Source organism: Simochromis diagramma, unplaced genomic scaffold (assembly GCF_900408965.1).
Source record: "Simochromis diagramma unplaced genomic scaffold, fSimDia1.1 OVJJ01000561.1, whole genome shotgun sequence".
Classification (NCBI taxonomy): domain Eukaryota; kingdom Metazoa; phylum Chordata; class Actinopteri; order Cichliformes; family Cichlidae; genus Simochromis; species Simochromis diagramma.
Window position 1 is genome coordinate 517,148 of NW_024387384.1, and position 17,379 is coordinate 534,526.

At 41.6% G+C, this 17,379-nt stretch overlaps 1 protein-coding gene across 1 annotated transcript; it reads left to right on the top strand.

Annotated features, from left to right (window-relative positions):
* Positions 1-11,847: 11,847 nt before the first annotated feature.
* On the top strand, positions 11,848-16,562 carry sox18 (SRY-box transcription factor 18). Its single transcript, XM_040009759.1, has 2 exons — positions 11,848-12,220; positions 12,979-16,562. Exons 1-2 carry the CDS (start codon positions 11,848-11,850, stop codon positions 14,295-14,297), a joined length of 1,692 nt encoding a protein of 563 aa, XP_039865693.1. The 3' UTR covers positions 14,298-16,562.
* Positions 16,563-17,379: the final 817 nt, after the last annotated feature.

Below are 17,379 nucleotides of genomic sequence, written 5' to 3' on the forward strand. Positions count from 1 at the left end.
CCTAAGAATTATTATGGTAGTTAAACACAGTGATAGTCACATATAATATCACTTCAAACAGAGGTGATCCAGTAATGCTGCACTAATAAATTATACTAACTATTCACTTTAGCTAAAGTTATTAAGTTAGCTAAAGAGTTGGGATGCTGTGTAAGACATAAATAAAGCTAAAATACAAAGGTTTGGACACCGTTTTGCATGTTTCCCTACTGTAGGGGTCTCTGCAAGCATACAGAGCTCTGAGAGGGTCCAAGATGACAACTTTGGAATTCTACTAGAAACAGTCGATCATATTTGTTGTCAAAGCTGAATCCAGGGCAAACTACGGTAAATTAGTGTTTTTAGCTAACAGCTACAATAAACATAAAAGTTACTGCACGGCTATCATTTGTTAACATGACGCTTCTTCTTATCAGAATCAGAATCAGAAAGGGTTTTATTGCCAAATGTTGAGCAGGTTTACAACATTAGGAAATTGCTGCGGTGCTTCAGTGCAAACATACTGTCATAAATTGCGCTTAAATAGACATGAAAAAATAAAAGTAAGAATAAGAATTAAAAGTGCTACGTAGAAAGATATATGCATGAGATATACATGAGATATATACATGAGAATAAGAATTAAAAGTGCTACGTAGAAAGATATATACATGAGTGCAGGTGGTGATCAGTGCCAAAACATGGAATGATGCAGTGAACACAGCGTAGGGTCATGTGTTAGTGGTGGGAACAGTCGTACGTTTATTGTTCATGTGTCCAACAGCAGAGGGGAAGAAACTGTTCTTATGGCGAGAGGTTCTGGTGCGAATGGACCGGAGCCTCCTGCTTGAGGGGAGCAGGTCAAACAGACTGTATCCAGGGTGAGAAGGGTCAGCTGAGATCCGAGCTGCACGCCGCAGTGTCCTGGAGGTGTACAGGTCCTGCAGAGATGGGAGTCTACAGCCAATCACCTTCTCAGCAGAGCGCACAACACGCTGCAGTCTCTGTTTGTCCCTGATAGTGGCTCCAGCGTACCACACGGTGATGGAGGAGGTGAGGATGGACTCGATGATTGCGGTGTAGAATTGCATCATCGTCCATGTTGGCAGGTTGAATTTCTTCAGCTGCCTCAGGAAGTACATCCTCTGCTGGGCTTTCTTGATGACGGAGGTGATGGTGGGCTCCCACTTCAGGTCCTGAGTGATGGTGGTACCCAGGAAGCGGAATGAGTCCACAGAGGTGATGGGGGTGTCAGTCAGGATGATGGGGGGGAGTGGAGCTGTGTGCTTCCTGAAGTCCACAATAATCTCCACTGTCTTCTGGGCATTCAGCACCAGGTTGTTGTGGCTGCACCAAGACACCAGACGTTCAACCTCCCTCCTGTAGGCAGACTCATCCCCGTCCGAGATGAGCCCAATAACGGTGGTGTCATCTGCAAACTTGATTAGCTTGACAGACTGGTGGGTGGAGGTGCAGCAGTTGGTGTACAGGGAGAAGAGCAGAGGAGAAAGAACACAGCCCTGAGGGGAGCCGGTACTGATGGTCCGAGAGTCCGAGACATTCTTTCCCAGCCTCACATGCTGCTTCCTGTCCGCCAGGAAGTCAGTGATCCACCGGCAGATGGGATCAGGCACATTCATCTGGGAAAGCTTGCCTCGGAGATGGTCTGGAAGGATGGTGTTGAAGGCAGAGCTGAAGTCCACAATGTATACATTGTCCACAATTATACATGTAATACATTTATTACCAACCTGAGAGTTTATCCGCTGGTCATTCGACATGACTCCTGAAGTCTTAATTCAGCTCAAGATGCTGTAGATTCCCGTCAGTAACACTTTCGGTCTGCTAGTAAAACGCAGTTCTATTAATCTGCGCTTATTACTCTTGAACCGGAACTGAAATTGAATTGTAGAACTGAAACTGAATGGTGAGAAGTGAATCTGAAATTATTCGAGAGCTAAATTTTTAAAGGATAAAATACGGTTTCAAAGCAAATGAATTCATTTTCAAAATATAAAATTCAATTTCAATTTAGTGATGGTCATTTTCAAACCATTAAATTGAATTTCAAATTAGGCTAATTCAAATTCAGTTTTTAAAAGCATTTATTCAAGTTACAATTCAGATTCAATCCGAGCAATTCAAATTCGAATTTAACTTATTCAAATTCAGTTTCTGAGGGCACAGATTTCTGCCCATATGTGTGGGTATTAAAGGAACTGCACTTGAATGGTTCAGATCCTATTTAACTGATGGAAGTTTTTCTGTCAGGTTCAGTGGCTCTTCATCCACACACACCCTCCCCCCCTTTACATGTGGGGTCCCTCAAGGATCTATCCTGGGTCCAGTACTCTTTTCCCTTTACATGCTCCCATTAGGCTCTATTTTCAGGAAACATGGAATCTCAATTCACTGTTATGCCGATCATTCTCAAATTTACTTCCCTCTTAAAAAGAATTCTACGGACTCTCTAAAAGTTTTGCTAGACTACCTTGATGACATTAAATCATGGTTTGCATTAAAGTTTTTGAATGTAAATGACCACAAAACTGAGACTGTAGTATTTGGACTTTCTGACCCGCGCTTTTTTCTTAAGGTTGACCTTGGTCCTCTGGAAAAGTCCAGAAATCCCTTTGCAAAGAATCTTGTAGTGTTCTTTGATTGCAGCTTTTCATTTGAGAAACAAATAAATTCTGTTGTTACAGCCAGCTTCTTCCAGCTCAGGGCACTTGCAAAAACTAAAAACATTTTTGTCATTTACTTTGAGAAAGTGATCCATGCATTTATTTCATCCAGGCTTGACTACTGTAATAGTCTTTATTTTGGTATCAGCCAGGCTCTGCTCTCTCGTCTTCAACTAGTTCAAAATGCTGCAGCCCGACTTTTGACAGGTGCTCGTAAACATGACCACATTTCCCCAGTCTTGGCTCATTTACACTGGCTTCCAGTAGGTTGTAGAATTGATTTTAAGATTTTATCGCTTGTTTTTAAATCTCTAAATGGATTAGCTCTGTCATACCTCTCTGATCTGTTAACTAAAAATACTCCCAACAGAACTCTCAGGTCAGCTGATAAGTTGCTTCTAGTTGTCCCTAGAAGCAGGCTAAAAAACAGAGGAGATCTGGCCTCTGCGATTGCTGCGCCCAAAGTTTGGTAAGGTCTGCCTCTTGAAATTAGGATCTCTCCAACACTTGACATTTTTAAAACACATTTGAAAACACATTTTTACACACTCTCTAGCTTTTAATTTTGACTGAGTTTTGTTTTTACTATGCACAGCACTTTGGTCAACCTGTGTTGTTTTTAAATGTGGTTATAAATAAATTGATTGAATTGAAAAAAATTGATTGACTGACAGCGCACAATGTGCTTTGAGGTAGCTGCCAAGAAGGTGTGTGTATAAGATAAAGGTCTAAATATCTCTTATTCTACTCAGATTTCACAGAGTGTGTATTTGTTAATAATTTGATTTGAATTATTTTGGATGAGGAGATGTAAGATTATGGGGAGCATTTTGTACTTTACAGTTTTGTTTAGTGTAATGTTTACAGTTATATTGTATTTCCTTTCCTTATTTAATTTATTTACACTATTCCTTTAATACATGGTAATTGTGCACAGGGTGAGCGGTCGCGATGGGCACTGTGGAGTAACGGCTTTAACTAGCTGTGGAGTCAGACAGTTTTCTTACAGTGTTTGGCAGTGTACACGAACATTCAGACGGATTACTGTATTTCAAGACTGTGCAAATAAATGTTTGCATGTTTGTTTTCAACTACAAGCGGACTTTGTGGATTATTTTCAACTGCACAAGGACATGCGTACGGCCTGACTTCCACGGTAATAGTGTGGTTTGTGTCTATGAACAGTGTACACCTGTGTGCACACCTGTGTGGATCAGCACGCTTGTATTCAAAAGGTTTCTCCATGTAATGATCTGCTAGAGGGTGTGGGGAGCCATAAACCCCGCCCCCCAGGGGATGAAGCAGGCATGGAGGAGATCCACATCCCAGGCATCCAGAAACCCCAGAGTGCGAGAGCCCAAGGAGGACCACTGGAGGGGCATCCGTGCCACCCTTCTGGGAAGAGCTGAGGAGAGCTGAGCTGTGGAAATATTGTCTGACATTAAACCGGTCTGTGGTGCAAAAAGGGTTGGGGACCGCTGCTCTAGGATGAGCAACAGGTTAGCCATGGCACATAGAAGGTAACAGGAAACAGAAGACTTTGTCAACTTGATGCTTGAAAAATATGATTATTGTTTGTCTGAAGGAGATCTTTGCTTACAAGAAACTGTTTTTCCAACAGACACTCATTTCAATATCAAAGAACACCATCTGAATGAGTGATGGTGGAGGTGATTCAGTGATGACATGTTAAACCCTCTGATGTTATAAATCTAAGCTAAGGGCCTACTGGACAGCTCTGATAAATAAAACAGCCTTAAAATGACTCATATAACCAGATGAGGACATCAGATCAGCCGTCAGGCTCCTGAACACTCAGTGACTGAACTGGACTGTTTTTCTTTTGTTTTGTTTTGTTTTTTTTTATAGTTTTTGCACACTTTATGTCACCCTGTGTTGTCTGTCATATGTAGCACCATGGTCTTGGAGGAACACCGTCTCTCCTCACTGTGTACTGAACCACTGCACATGGTTAAAATGACAATAAAGCCACTTGACTTGACATGATTCACAGGCCCCTTTCACATCATGCATCTTTGTTTTATCTCCTGACCTTTGCTTCTACCTTCCTTTAAGTGTGTGCACACATATCTCTGAGAAAGGGGCTTGGAACTGATTTAAGATGTCAAAATTACAACAGAAGGAAAATTAAAGACTTTTTAAAGGAAGCCGTGCTATGAAAATACTTACATGAGACTCACAGAAAGCAAGGCGATAAATGACAGGGACAAGGACATAAAAAGACAACAGCCCATAAGAGATGAAAGGCAAAAACAAGTGTTCAGTTAGAGAATATATGCATTGTGTTCAGTGGGAAAGGTCCTGCAGTAAATTAATTATAGGAGAGAAAATGATAAGTTCTGCTGCTGCGCTATGAATAGATGGACAGACAGAGAGACAGCTGACAGAGCAACACAAGTTAACCATCTGCACAGTTAAGGAAGGTGGTGTGGGGTTGTTTTTTAGATGTTGTAAGCACACAGTATCAGCATATCTCTTTTTCTTACTATCGTCAGCAATGCAAGTCATTTATGGATGCTTTCCAGAATAATTTACATATTAAAATGTGCTATTTGTTCAGATTTTACAGTGGATTGTTGACCTGTCTATATTTTGAAGTGTACACATTGTTTTCGTCATGAAACTTCAAGCTTAAAGTATTCATGTGATTGTTTTCATATGTCACATGTACCATAGAATATCTGATGCATTCAGAGCACATGGGTGTTTGGAGGACCCAGGTGCGGACACAGACGAAGAAGGCAAAACCTTAACTGAACTCAAAGTGAGCCTTTATTAGGGCCGGTAAACAGTAGAGCAAACAAACTACAGAAATGACCTAAACAACGAGCCTAGACTGGGAAACAACTAAAGACTAAGACAAACTAATACTCTGATTTGGACTGTAACTAAGAGCTATGAACACGACATGAAAAAGCAAAGGACAGACTTCCGGACTGGTACATGAAGGGCTATGAAAACATGACAGGAGCAGATTACTATGAACATGACCAGAACAGAGACTGAAAAACTACGACTCATGACGTGTAGCTAGAATGACAGGAATGATAACAGACAACACGACACAGACTGAATGAAACACAGAGACTAAATACCCACAAGGTTGATTAGGGGAAGTGAAAACACGAGGGACACCAGCTGGCACACATGAAGCTAATAACAGGACAGGGGAAGTGAAACTACATAACAGTGGACTCTTTCAAAGTAAAACAGGAGACATGGAGATTAAACATAACATGAACTTAACATAACCACACAGACATGAAACATGACAGGTAGACGCATGGACCAGGGAGACTGAGTACAGGAGGAGATGACATAAACAACAAAGAAACAAAGGACTAAACAGCAACCTCGAAATTAACTAGATGAACTAAACTAGGGCACAAATGAATACCAAAATATATAAAAAACTCAAACACTGGGTCACACGACCCAGAACCATGACAGCACATTTAAAAACAACAGGAGTTAGCCCATTTGACATGGATATCTAGCAGAAATAGAACAGTATAGAGACAACAAAATATTTGCAGTAATAAAAAAAAATAAATGCACCCTACAAATGAGTGATTTGGAGGATCAGACTTTAGGCAGAGCTGATAAGTTGTCAGACTGTCATTGTCTCCATCATACACAGAGGTGGATCTGCAGTATGGTGAGATGGAGGCTAATGATCTGCTGTGGAGGCCCCTAAAGAAGAAATGACATTTTCATGTTCCTTTGTGAATAAACTACAGTCACTTTGTCCGGGTGTTTGTCTTCCTCCATTATGAAAGAAAAAACATTTTATTTTTCCAGTTATGGTCATGCAGTCTCTGGTGATTTTTTTGGGTGAGGGGCAGGAATAGTTCTGCTCTGTGGTAATAACTTTTAGCATGTGTTAGTCTAGTGTTTCAGTTTATTGTTGGCATATTAATCTAGACCTGCATCGGTTACTAAACGCTGATCTTCACCATCAAGTTTCTGTTTCGATAAGTTTCTGTGAATCTTTGCTCATAAAGTGAGCTGCACACCATAATACACAGTCAGGGGTCATCTAACCGACGTGCGCGACTCTTTTGTTTAGTTATGTGTTGTACACTATGTGACCGTGTGAGTGCGCACGTGTGTGTGTGTGTGTGAGATATAGGTGGGGGATTCCCACAGCAACCCATGTTAATTGTGTGTATGTGTCTCCTATCCATCATCACACACACTTCCCTCCGTTAGCGTGTTCTAAAATAGAATGGTGTGTGAACATGACCTCTCCCACACATAAACACACACACACACACACACACTCTCTAGTAAACACACCCATTACGATGCCATTGTGTCTTGGTTTCTTGTCCAGAATGTGTATGTGTGTGTGTGTGTGTGTGTTATCACGAGTAATAAGGAAAAATGTCCTCCCTCCTTTTTTCTGTCTTTTCTTTCTCGCCACAAAGTCTGGAGTCGCTGCCAAATTTCCTTTGTGGCAAAGGTGTGGTGCCGCGACACACACACACACTCACACACAAGATGGACATCACGTGATAATGACATAAAGACATACAGATGAGATGGAAGTGACTGACCCTTCATACTGTATCGTTTCTTCACTTTATAGCAAATCAACATGATTATATATCAGTCACTTGACACATTTTTAGTAAATAGCCAACAACCCCAACCGGCTGTAGCAGATGGCTGCCTCTCCATGAGCCTGGTTCTGCCTTAGGTTTCTTCCTGTTAAAAAGAGTTATTTCTTCCCACAGTTGCCAAAATGTTCTGTTTTCTCTGTGTGTATCTCTTGTTGTTGGGTCTTTACCTTACAATTTGACTGCTGTGATATGAACCTATATAAATAATATGGGTACACCTCGTGGTGGGCATAGTTAGCATACAGTTACTTTTTTGTGTTCTGACCTGATGGACAGTTGAAACCTTCCCTGTGTTCCTCCCATTGAGATTATCTGTTAAACTGGATGGATAAGATGTCCGTGTGAATAGTTTTCTGTGACCACGAAAAGGACAAGTAGTGAAGGAAATGGATTGGATCCTGTGTCATAAAATTAATTACATTTACATGTTTTTTTTTTTATCTAAAAATACTGAGAACAAATCAAAATCATCTGCTGATTTAAACTCAGAGGTCAGCTGCTATTGTCTCCCAAGTCTTATTCTGAACTCTGTCACTTTCACCAGGGACCTCTGGCATCATCTGCTGTTTCAAACTGACCTGAATGTCACATGAAGGCTCATCACTGCTGATCAGATCCCCTGGATCTGCAGGTAAGGTAAAGTAATACAACCTAGCAGCATAGTGTGTGTTGTGTAGTGCACTGAGGAGTGCTCAGACCTTGGAGACATTGGAGAAACCAAACAGCCACTCATCAACAAATAAACATCGTTCAGATGCCAATGTCCAAATGTTGGATGGAGAAGACAGATGGTTTGAAAGAGGAGTGAAAGAAGCATCTATGTCCACAGTGAACAGGCTTCCAACACCAACTGTCTGCCATCTATAATCCAGACGCCTCAATGCCCACTCACATCCTGGGTCAGGTTCCCTCAATAGGTCCCATGACAGGGTGGGCAAGGTGTCACAATTGATTGACCTGAAATCTCTGGTGGCAATGACCCACCACTTTTTTCCCATCTTGGCTCATGTGATTAGTCACATGATTAATTGTGCTGCAACAACCCGGTTAAGGGACAAGCCACACTAGGGTCCAAGTACCTCTGACTCTCCACCATTTAGTTTTAGAACTGAAGAAGCCTTTTGGATTAGACGTAAAATGTACTCAAAAAAACTTAAGTCTAGTCATGTTCCTCTGAGCTCTTAGGACCAAACAGCAGGTAAGGAGTAGACTTGTAGTCAAGACCACCTAAACCAAAACCAAGACAATACCAAGATCAGAGTGTATCGAGACCAAGACAAGACCAAAACAGACTGAGTCAAGACCGAGACAAAAAAGTCTTTAAGCTGCAGCCAGATGCTGCTTCGTTTACTGGTGTCAGGCATATTTATGTGTCTTTGCTTTCGCACAGCCCTCCTCACTGCTGTCTACTGTCTCACTCATTCACTGAGAGGACAGATGCACGCTCCACTTGACTGTCGCGTCTCTCACCCTCTCCGTTTTTCACATAATGATATTATCCTATATCCTCGCACGTGATTGGCCACAATATGGAGGGATTGGAGCATAGCTGAGCCACTGTGTGAGAGCTGAGCAGCAAAAGGAAATTAAATGAGGAGCCGGCTCTTCTGATTCACTACAAAGCTCTCTCTAAGCACGGCTCTTAGAGCTGACGCTTTTGCGCATGACACTTCATATGGGAAAAAATATACAACACTTATGCAGGACACCTTAAACTAGTTTTTTAATTAAGCAGCAAGGCAGAACAAAGTCAGGGCTGTATCAAGACACACGGACTAAACCCAAATTCAACCAGACCCAGAACTGATCTGGAATTAAAACAGTTTAAAATCAGGACTACTGAGGACTTAACCAAGACAGAACCAGAATCAAAACTAGATGATAGTAGCACTAAAAATCATCATAGACCTACACTACACTCATTTTTTAATTCTACCAAAGTCCACTATTTAGATTCAGAAATGTTTATATAATTATTTATCCTTGTTGTGCAAACAAGCCTGCATAACTTAATGACTATAGAATTTGAAAAGCAACAAACGGTATCTAAAACGATACACTAGGCACTGGATACATGTTCTGATGAGTTTTGACAAACAACCATGTGACTAACATGTGTGTCTCACCTGCTCTTGTTCCTCTCTCTGTTCCTCTCTCTCTCTGTTCCTCTCTCTCCCTCTCTGTTCCTCTCTCTCTCTCTCTCTCTCTGTTCCTCTCTCTCCCTCTCTGCTCCTCTCTCTCTCTCTGCTCCTCTCTCTCCCTCTGTTCCCCTCTGTCTCTCTCTGTTCCTCAACAGGGCATAACATGAATCCCACTGCAAGATAAAATATCTGAAGAAGGTCCTGAGGTGCACGAGAAGATTATCTTGAATGTGATATTGATTTAAATAACAGATTTTCTTTTTAGTTGTGTTTTAGTGAAAACATGAAACAAACTTGTGGTGGTAGTTTTGGTCCTTTACCAACACGTTTAAGGTTTTGTTCTGACCATTTTATACTATTTAACATCTTTCTGACCTTGATGGAGAAGCAAAATTAAAATGGTTAATAAATGCATTCCAGTAATAAACAACAATAAAACTCACAGCCTCTTTGGTACCACTCAGTAAGCCGAGAGTGGATTGCAGCAGCTGCAGGAACCTCTGGATTATTGGCTAGATTAGCACTTTGAGTCAAATGCTGCTGCTTCAAGCCCTCGGCTGAGTATTGCAGGACAAAACTGTAACATTTTACACACGCACACACACACACACACACACACGCACGCACACACACACACACACACACACAGTAGTAAGTGGGAGTAGTTCCTGGTTGGTTGAGCAGGAGGCTCAGAGACGCCACTACAGTCTCCCATGGAGCTGGGCGTGGGGGAGAAAGTGGTGTGTGTGTGTGTGTGTGTGTGTGTGTGTGTGTGTGTGTGTGTGTGTGTGTGTGTGTGTGTGTGTGGGTGGTGGGTGGGTGTGTAGGGGGCCGTTAGATTGTGGTGGGTGGAGGGGAGGGGGTGTCCTTGGCAGACAGACAAACAGAGTTTGATTGGTACGAGCATCGCTCTGTCCATTGTTTGTTCATTCTGTTTCTTCATTAGTTCAAATGTTTCACCCAGCTCAGGACAGAACACAACACGTGTTTAAATAAATGTGCTCATCCTTTTTCGGCTTTGTCAAACTTTCAATTTGTGAAGACAAAGGTGGAGAAAATGTTCCGTGTTTTACAAACCTGACGTTTTAAACTAAATTTTGGCCACATTTCATACATTTTTAAAAGAAAACGTATTATAATTCTGTTCTCTTTAAAATTCCATTCTTTTTATTAAAATATCAAAGTCTATTCTTTTTTCTCAAAATTTCAGCTGAATGCCTTTTCAAAATGTTATAAATTAAACAGCAGTTGCCTCACGGCACTTTATATTATAAGCTAAAAACCTTTCAATAAAACAGAGAAGCTAAATAAATGATGTAATTAATGTCTTTATTGAGTGAGCACTTTAACACCCTGAAATTCACACTGATTTGAAACGTTGCTGCATCCCTAAGACATCAGATTGCTGGGTTACAAAACCTCATGTTAGACCCCCTTCCATAGTGACCCATCCTAGACCTGAGCCCCTTCCTCCTCCTTCTCCTCCTCAGTGAGTTGTTGTTAAGTTCAGCCACTAATCGTTCTGGTTGGGACTGTGGTTGGCTGCCTTGCCGCTGTCCTGCCCTCAAAGAGACACACACACACACACACACACACACACACACACACACACTCTAAATGTGTGTAATCATGTTTTGTCTCCTTTGTTGGCAAACTTAATTATAAATGTGTCATCTCATTTATGGTATTTGTGTTTCACTACTTCTGTGTGTGTGTTTGACAAAGAAGCTTCTCAGTTCTCAGTGAAGAACAATGGAACCTCTCTGATTACATCTCCCTGTACAGACAGACAGGGTGTGTGTGTGTGTGCGTGTGTGTGTGCGTTCAGTGGGAGGAAAGGGTGGCAGTTGTAGAGACTGAAGGGAGGGTGGGGGGTAAAGTTTGGACCTCCCCTCCCCGTGTTGTCTCTCTCAAACAGCCTGGTGGCTCGTCATTGGTTAAATCCTCAAGCCTGTATTTATGCGATTGGTCAGGGCGGGGTATATATACACAGCATGGGTCGGTCAGATCTGGCCACAGGTTTCCAAACTTTCAAAGTGAGCAGACAGCGAGGGAGACGGTGTGTCGGAGGGCCCGAGTGACGGAGTGAAATCAAACTGTGGACAAACCGCAGAAGCAAACAGAAAACCTAGAGTGGACAAAGAAAGCAGCAGAGTCACTGCGGATCGTTTTCAGGGGAAATCCTGCACCACAACGGGTTTGTTTTCTATTCTTGTCTCCCCCTCCTCTCACATCTCGATGCTTTGCTTTGGTATTTGTGCTCTGAGACCAAATTCCTCTCCTGATGCTTCTCTCCTCTGTCGGCTGAAGTATTTTCAGTTTTTGTCCAGAACTTTGCAGACCAACAAACTGAGACAGACATTTGCAGAATTTGACCTGGACTAAACCTTTTCTGGGATGAATTTAACCAAGCCTAGCCTTTCTAGAGTCAGCCAGGTGTCTCTTGGGGGCCCCTGGACTTCAAGGACCCCGAGTCCTGCTTCTGAAATGGGTTTTGAACAGAAGCTCTCTGAGGATTGCAGTTCTCCAGACAGAACTGGGAATATGAGGAGAGGGGAACCAAGGATGTGTTTGACGCACAGTTCAGGGGGACAGAGTCCTGATCTGAACCGGGCTGGAGGCACGTCAGCGGGTGATGGGAAAGCTGCAGGGGCTGAGCAGAGGATTCGCAGGCCAATGAATGCCTTCATGGTCTGGGCTAAAGATGAGAGGAAGCGGCTGGCCCTGCAGAACCCGGACCTACACAACGCTGTGCTCAGCAAGATGCTCGGTAAGACAAACAAAGAGACCAACTCAGTGGAGAGCCAAAGATCTGATCTTTGTAGTAATCAATTTCAGTAAATTTAAATATCTGAGTATTGGAAATTTAAATATCTGACCACTTTCATTTTAGCAGTTTTTAGTGTGACACACCAGAAAGATCATCAAACACAGACCATAAATAGCCTCATTTCTGTTCAAGACAAATTAAAAGTCTGATTCCTCAGCTCTACGTTACCAAGCCAATATGTATGTTGCTGCATCTGGGGTCATTGCACATGCCACGTTTACCTCTAAACTCTTTACTGTCAGTTTACTTCAAATGCTGTTAAAATAACCTCCCAAGGCCATCTTAATATCTCTCATTTGTCATCTGATTCTTTTTTTGTGATGTATCTCAGGTCTTATAGCAGCAGAGCAGTAGCTCTTCACATCAATCAGTGTGTAAGACACATCTCCAAAAACAGGACGAACTGAGAGTCAAAGCACTTCATGCATGTCACGGGACATTAAGGCCCTTCTTTGAATGCCTACACGTAGCTGTAGATGGAGCTGCTCAAGGCTGTCAGTGCTGTAGAGTATTTTGACATGTTATAGGCCGAGCAGTAAATAATAAAATGATCTATCAGACTGATTGTAATCTGCTTGACAGTGAGTTGCAAAATGAATTTGAACAGCAGTGCTGTTCTTATATGCCCCCTTTCTCTCATCTAAGAAGACCAAAATATGGTTGAAATTTTTTTAAATATTTAACTCCTCTTCTTGCAGGTCAGTCGTGGAAGGCCCTGAGCGCTGTAGAGAAGCGACCATTCGTAGAGGAAGCAGAGCGTCTTCGTGTCCAACACCTCCAGGATCACCCAAACTACAAGTACCGACCTCGCCGCAAAAAAACCACCAAGAAGCTTAAACGTGTTGAACCAGGGCTTCTGCTGCACAGCTTAGCCCAGGGTGGGGCACCAGGCTTGGGTTTAGGACCTGGTGTCAGTCCTTTGGGTGCAGAAAATGTTACTGGAGGTTCTGCTTACGGGCATCCAGGTGTCCAGCCTCCACATCATCACTCTCATCACCTGCTTCCATCTCTGGGCCATTTCAGGGACCTCCAGGCCTCAGGACACTCAGAGCTAGAAAGCTATGGCTTGCCCACTCCAGAAATGTCCCCACTGGACATTCTGGAAGATGGAGCTGGGGAATCTGTGTTTTTCCCCCAACATATGCAGGAGGAGGGAGGGATGGGAGTTTGGAGTGGGTACCAACACCACCTTCACCATCATAATCAGCATTACACCCACCACTACAACAACCACAGCCACCACAGCTCCATACACGGCCAGGGTTCAGGAATGACTTTAAGCACCAGAATGACTTCTGCTGAATCGAATATGATGTCGAGCATGAGCTCTGTCACTTCACTCAGCTCCAAGCTAAATCTCACGCATGTTTCTGGTCACCAGGTCACTTTAAGAAGTCCCGTAAAGTGCCCGCCACCACTGCCGGATCCTTCCTCCCCAGTTTCATACCACCAGCCCTGCAACAGCCTCTCTGAGCCAATAAAATGCCACCAGCCCCCACTGAGCTCTGCTCCTGTTGGTTATTTCAGTCAGCTATATGGAAACGGCACCCCTAAAACTCCTCATTTCACTTCTTCTCATCTGGGACAGCTTTCACCTCCTCCTGAAACGACTTCTTCCTGCTCAACCTCATCCATTCCCCCTCCATCCACTTTTCCTCCCTCTGTGAATTTGGATAATTCAAATCTGGATTCCTCTGGCCAGCTGGGGGCTTCGTCTGCTGAATTTTGGGCTGAAGTGGACAGGCATGAATTTGACCAGTATGTAAATGTTCGGAGAAATCGAGATGAGGCTTATGGATTGGGCGGGGAATGTGGTGGTGTGTCCAAGGTTGTGGGTGGCCGTAGTAGCAGTATTGCTGGAAGTAGCAATAATAGTATTGTTAGTAGTGCAGTTAATAGGGATGTTGGTGGTGTGGTGGGTGGCGTTGGTGGGTGTGATGATGGAAGCAGCCCTCTTATATCTGCTCTGTCTGATGCAAGCAGCGCTGTCTATTACAGCACCTGTATCACTGGATAAATACTCTGAAATGTATGATGAGACAACATACAAAGGAAGTATACTGGAAAAACTATTTGGGTCATACTTTATTCAAAGCATTTCAAAGAGCCCTTCGCTAGCTTTCAAATCTTTAGGTTTCAGGAACCCTTATGTGTGTTGACATGCCTTTAAGTACCACATGTTCAATGTTCAGTTATTTTAGTTCTTGGTATGTTGTAGAAAAGAAAGCATTTGAAATCAGGAAAATAATCTCAGTTGGGCTTCACAACAATTTCTGTCATATTTTTTGTTGATTGGGAACATGAAAAATTAGCTCAGTGAAACACTTCCAAGATTCATTTACAGTATTTTTCTTAGTGTTGTTGGGAAAGTTAGGGGCAAACACCAACATGTCAGATATCTGTCTAACCTATCAGAATGTTTCACTTTTCAGGCCGTTGTATGTTCCCTGTTGGGGAACATCCCTGTCAGACTCTACTGACATACATGGGTGTGTGCTGATTCCAAGAACACTCTTTCTAACTAGCTTCTCTGATATATCTTGGGGTTAGTTTAAAACTTTAGCACTGTCTGTTTCAGATCACAGGTCATGATTGTATTCACGGCCTTTGCAAGTAATCAGCTCTATTCATACAAAGCAACCTCACACAAACAGATGTTGGAGATCAGTCGCACAGTCATGAACTTTGGGAACATTGGTTTGATGTAGATGTTTACTGTATACTTTTGAAGATGCTATGCTTCTTGACAGGATGTGAAGGAGAAAGTGAAACTATGAAATGTTCTCTATGCACTGGGTTTGATTTCTTGTTTCATATATAGAAGTAAAAATACTCATAATTTGAAATATGTTTTTGTGACTGTTTGTCTTGTTTTTTTCTGTCTTCTTTACTGAATCTTATTTTTCTTAAAGGAAAAAAAGAAATTATATTTTCTTGCTGAGAGTTTGATGAGTTGATTGATATAATTCTAATATTCATGTGTTCAGTGCTGGAGTTAATTAGCCCAGCTAAGCATAAGAACAAGAAAGCGTTATGTTCGTCAGAAAGTGTGATAAATATATTTATTCTGTTACATGCGTCTGATCTGGGGTTGTTGGTTTTTTTTTATTTAAACTACGAAAAGAACTATAAAATGTTAATGTAATGTATCATAGGGCATCTGCTTGTCATATATTTTCCCCTGTCCCTGCCTGACACCCTCTGTTCCTCTTCCTATCATGTTCTTACCTAGCAGGGCTTGCTCTGTTTTATTTGTGTGTGTTTTTTCTGTTTTGAAGCAAAGAGAAATCTTTGTTATGTAATATTTCATGTATAAATCGAATAATTGCTCATGTAAAGGTGCCGGCAGATCTTTTGGTGAGTTCAGTTTTTGCCCACTCAGAGCCGTTGTAAACCTGACACAAAGAGATGATGCATGTGTGAACTGTGTAACCTTCATTTCAAAAGTGTTGGAGAAGTGCTTTTCCACTGAACTTTGTTTGCCATTCATCTATTATGAACTTATAAAGTGATGATGTCCTATAGATGTTACGTTTTGCTAAATGAGTAACTTATCCTGCCAACATTTAAATGAACATAAATTAGTGGTTTTGTTCATACTGAGAAAATGAAAAATCATCACCCACTCTGTATGTTTACATAGCATCGTTTTGTATACAGTGGAAACAAAAACCAGAAGTCTCTTCTCAAAGGGCTCACATCTGTTCTGCATCAGTCCTAAAGACAATGCCGTTTTTTCTTTTCTCTACATGAAACTGAAGGACAGCGTCAAGGATATGTACAGTGAAAGCAGTTATATTCACCACACTGATCCCTATGGCCTTTTCCAAATATTTTCTATTAGAGGATGAGCCCCAAGGAAGCTAAATATTAAAAAATAAAATAATAAAAGCCGTGTACATCTGCATTTGACATTCTTTCGTGTTGACACCAAACAGAGCTGTGTTTCCATTTTAATTTACTGTGACACACAAAGACATCAGAGAGACGGGCGTTTTTTGGAGCCGTGCAGTAACTCTGGGGCTTTTGGTAATAATTATCTCAAGGAAAAAAAGAAACACCCAAGATTTTTGGGATTAATACAAAACACATTTTCTCAGCAGACACATAACAAAAAATTAAAACCAGGATTTTCCCACAACTGTCACTGTGCCTGACAGCGAGCGTAGAAAAGGGTTTTGTTTGTGTTTATGTATTTGAAAAATGTGCAATGGGTGTAAACGGATCTGTTAAGTCTTTTAATATAATGTCACAAAATAAACACTTCCAAGTTTGCACTCTGGACATTTACAGGTTTTTCTCTGTGGCTAAAGCTGGCTGGATTAATTCTTTGGAAACTTTTAGTATTTTGAATTTTTGGTCAACTTTTTGCTCCTGCATATCAAAAAAGACAAAAAAAACAGCACAATTGGTGCGTCCTCTGTGTTTTCAGTGCATTTACATAGTTTGAGACACAGAGTCACGTCTGTGTTTTTCTGTGTGATCAGCTCTGATTCTGTCCTCTCTAGGTTTCGTTAAGACATTAGAAAATATTGGCTTGGCGCAACAGTTTCCCCTTGAACAAAACCACAAAGAAAACTTTCAGAACAAGGAAAAGCTGTTTTCTTTGTTTCAGACTTCTTTTACCCCCCCCCCCCCCCAGCACCTCACTCACTGTCATTTTCTCTCATTTCTCTTCCTTCACAATAGAAGCGCATTTGTTTCTATTTTCCATCTAGTGTTGCTTTTGTCTATCTTTCTAAACAGTCCCCGTATTTTATCGCTTCTTTTCCTTTTATCCTTACATGTGCATATCCTCGATCATTCCTTAAATTATTTTTACTTTTAGATGTATTTAATATTTAGGTCATACAGTCGAGTAAATGTGCTAAAACTTTGTTCTGATCTATTCTTCCTTTTCCCCCTTTTTTCCCATCCTTCCTTTTTTTGTCGTTTTTCTTCCTTCTCATAATTCTTTCACATAGTCTTTATATTTTGTAAAATAATCATAATATCTTCTTTTATATTTTTTATTAAGTGTTTATTTGGCTGTTCTCCTTTCTTTCTCGCCCTTCAGGCATCCCTGTATGACCCACTATTTGCCCTGTTCTTCTTTCTCC